The sequence below is a fragment of the Sinocyclocheilus rhinocerous genome, unplaced genomic scaffold, assembly GCF_001515625.1.
Source record: "Sinocyclocheilus rhinocerous isolate Xijiao unplaced genomic scaffold, SAMN03320098_v1.1 scaffold359, whole genome shotgun sequence".
Taxonomy (NCBI): domain Eukaryota; kingdom Metazoa; phylum Chordata; class Actinopteri; order Cypriniformes; family Cyprinidae; genus Sinocyclocheilus; species Sinocyclocheilus rhinocerous.
Window position 1 is genome coordinate 447,778 of NW_015652307.1, and position 2,231 is coordinate 450,008.

Genomic DNA, 2,231 nt, shown 5'->3' on the forward strand with positions numbered 1-2,231 from the left:
TTAACGAAAAAGTACTGAAAATGAAAAATTAGGATGATTAGGATGAGTTTGTTTCTTCATCAGGTTTGTAGAAATGTAGCATTGCATCAGTGTCTCAGCAATGGATGCTCTGCAGTGAATGGGTGCCGTCAGAATGAGAGTCCAAACAGCTGATAAAAACATCACAATAATCCACAAGTAATCCACAGCACTCCAGTCCATCAGTTAACATCTGGAGAAGACAAAAGCTGAAACTAATCCAGCATTAAGACGCTTTTAACTAAAATACCATAGAGTTCATAATCCATAATAACTCTTCCTCCAGTGAAAAAGTGTTCTGGTGTGAATCAGGAGAGAAATCTGCACAGATCAAGCACAGTTTAAACAGCTCTAAACAACATATGTGGCTGGATTTTGATGTGAGAGACAACAGCAGATGCACTTTTTCACTGGAGGAAGAGTTATGGATTATAGACTCATATTTGAGTTAAAAACGTCTTAATGCTGGATTTGTTTCAGCTTTTGTCTTCTCCAGATGTTAACTGATGGACTGGAGTGCTGTGGATTACTTGTGGATTACTGTGATGTTTTTATCAGCTGTTTGGACTCTCATTCTGACGGCACCCATTCACTGCAGAGCAATGGATAAACTATTCTTTTGAAGCCCATATAAAACACCTTCACAAACGTCTTATAAAATCCATATTAGCTTTATTTGCACAAACGCATGTACTAAAAATGAAAAAACTGAAGAACCATATTTACTTGTTAGACTGATTAAACATTGTCAGGTTCTTACCATCGCAGCTTTTAACTTCATTTCACTCAAATTACACAGTTGACTAAATATTTAAAAATAAAATGTAAAAAGCTGATTTTTTTGCAAATAGAAACCTTGCATTTAGGATCCTACTGCAATTTAAAAGATGCAGCTTCCGATTATAGTTGGACAATCAATGCCAGTATGCAGTTAAAGTTTGATAAGCCACAGTTTCATTGCCTACAATACATACTGAAATACAAGTGAAAGTCTTTGTGGCACTGGAATTTTTTGGCGGCGCGTTAGAGAAGTTTTCTTTCACTTTCCAGTTGACAGAAGAGACTCTGACATGAGGTCCGTCTCGCTTCTCTTTGACTAAAGGTCAATCTGAACAAAACCAGATTCATTATCAGGAACTCAGGAGCTGCTGAACACCAAAAGCCACATTAACGCTATGTTTCATCTAGATATACACACACATATCTCTCTCTCAATGTTTACACATTTGCAAAGTGAAGCAATGAAATCAAATGATGCAAGCACCTCATATGCATTTCTGAATGCTTTTTATTAGAAAAATAGATCGAGAAAATAAAAATCTTGCTAGTCGCTGGCTCACGGCGAGCCCAATCTTTGTGCTGTGCATGCTGGGATGGTGAGAGCGCATGTGGGGCTTAAAGCCGAGTCCAGCGGAGCACAGCAGGAGTTTGACTCCAGACGACACGCTTCCGAGTGCTTCAGCGTCGGTCACAAGAGCGATACGGTAGTGGAGTTTCACCGGATCAGGAAAGCGAGACCGGCGCCGATCCCAGCGCATCCCACCACAGCCATCAAAGCATTACGAATCACAGACTCCACATCCTCCACGTGGAAAAACTCCACGAATCCATGCTGCGGAGACACACAAACACACATTAGCCCTCAAAACACATTAAACTTTCTGAATGCTTTAAGAACCACTTTTTTTCTTTATTTTTAAAGAGATTACAGGTTTTTTGCGTTTGGTTCATTTTGGCCTGCATTTATATGGAGTACCATTAGTGTCAAAAATACTTTGTAAAATGATCTATGAAGTTATATTAATGTCTTAACACTTTTGTAAATAGGCCTATATTTAATCTTTTTCTAACATCTCATACACTTTTGGGACTGAATTTTGTTGATAAGCATGAATGTGTTGATGAATTGATGAAACACTGCGGAATAAAAAAAAAAAAATCGATCACTTTTCCATCTGAAAGTGAAAGTTTATGCAAGCAAAATTAATTTGGTTTGTTTGAAAACTTTGAGCAATATTTAAGTTGTTTTGTCAGAAATAAATTTAAAATTGATAAATTTGGACTGTTTTTGAGCAATCTTGAGTTGTAAGTTTAAGGAACTTAATGAAATTCCATTCATTCCAATACTGGTAATTCTCAGATTATATGTTCTTATAAATTATATAAAATATATATATATATATATATATATATTCCTCATTTGTAAGTCGTCT

The 2,231-nt window shown here is 36.6% G+C and overlaps 1 protein-coding gene across 1 annotated transcript in view; it reads right to left on the reverse strand.

Annotated features, from left to right (window-relative positions):
- Nucleotides 1-1,513: 1,513 nt before the first annotated feature.
- The window catches only part of mcl1a (MCL1 apoptosis regulator, BCL2 family member a), a 6,534-nt gene continuing 5,816 nt past the window's right edge, over nucleotides 1,514-2,231 (reverse strand). The window contains exon 3 of the mRNA XM_016520720.1: nucleotides 1,514-1,630. Coding sequence (XP_016376206.1) covers nucleotides 1,514-1,630 — 117 coding nt within the window. The remainder of the gene's footprint in view (nucleotides 1,631-2,231) is intronic.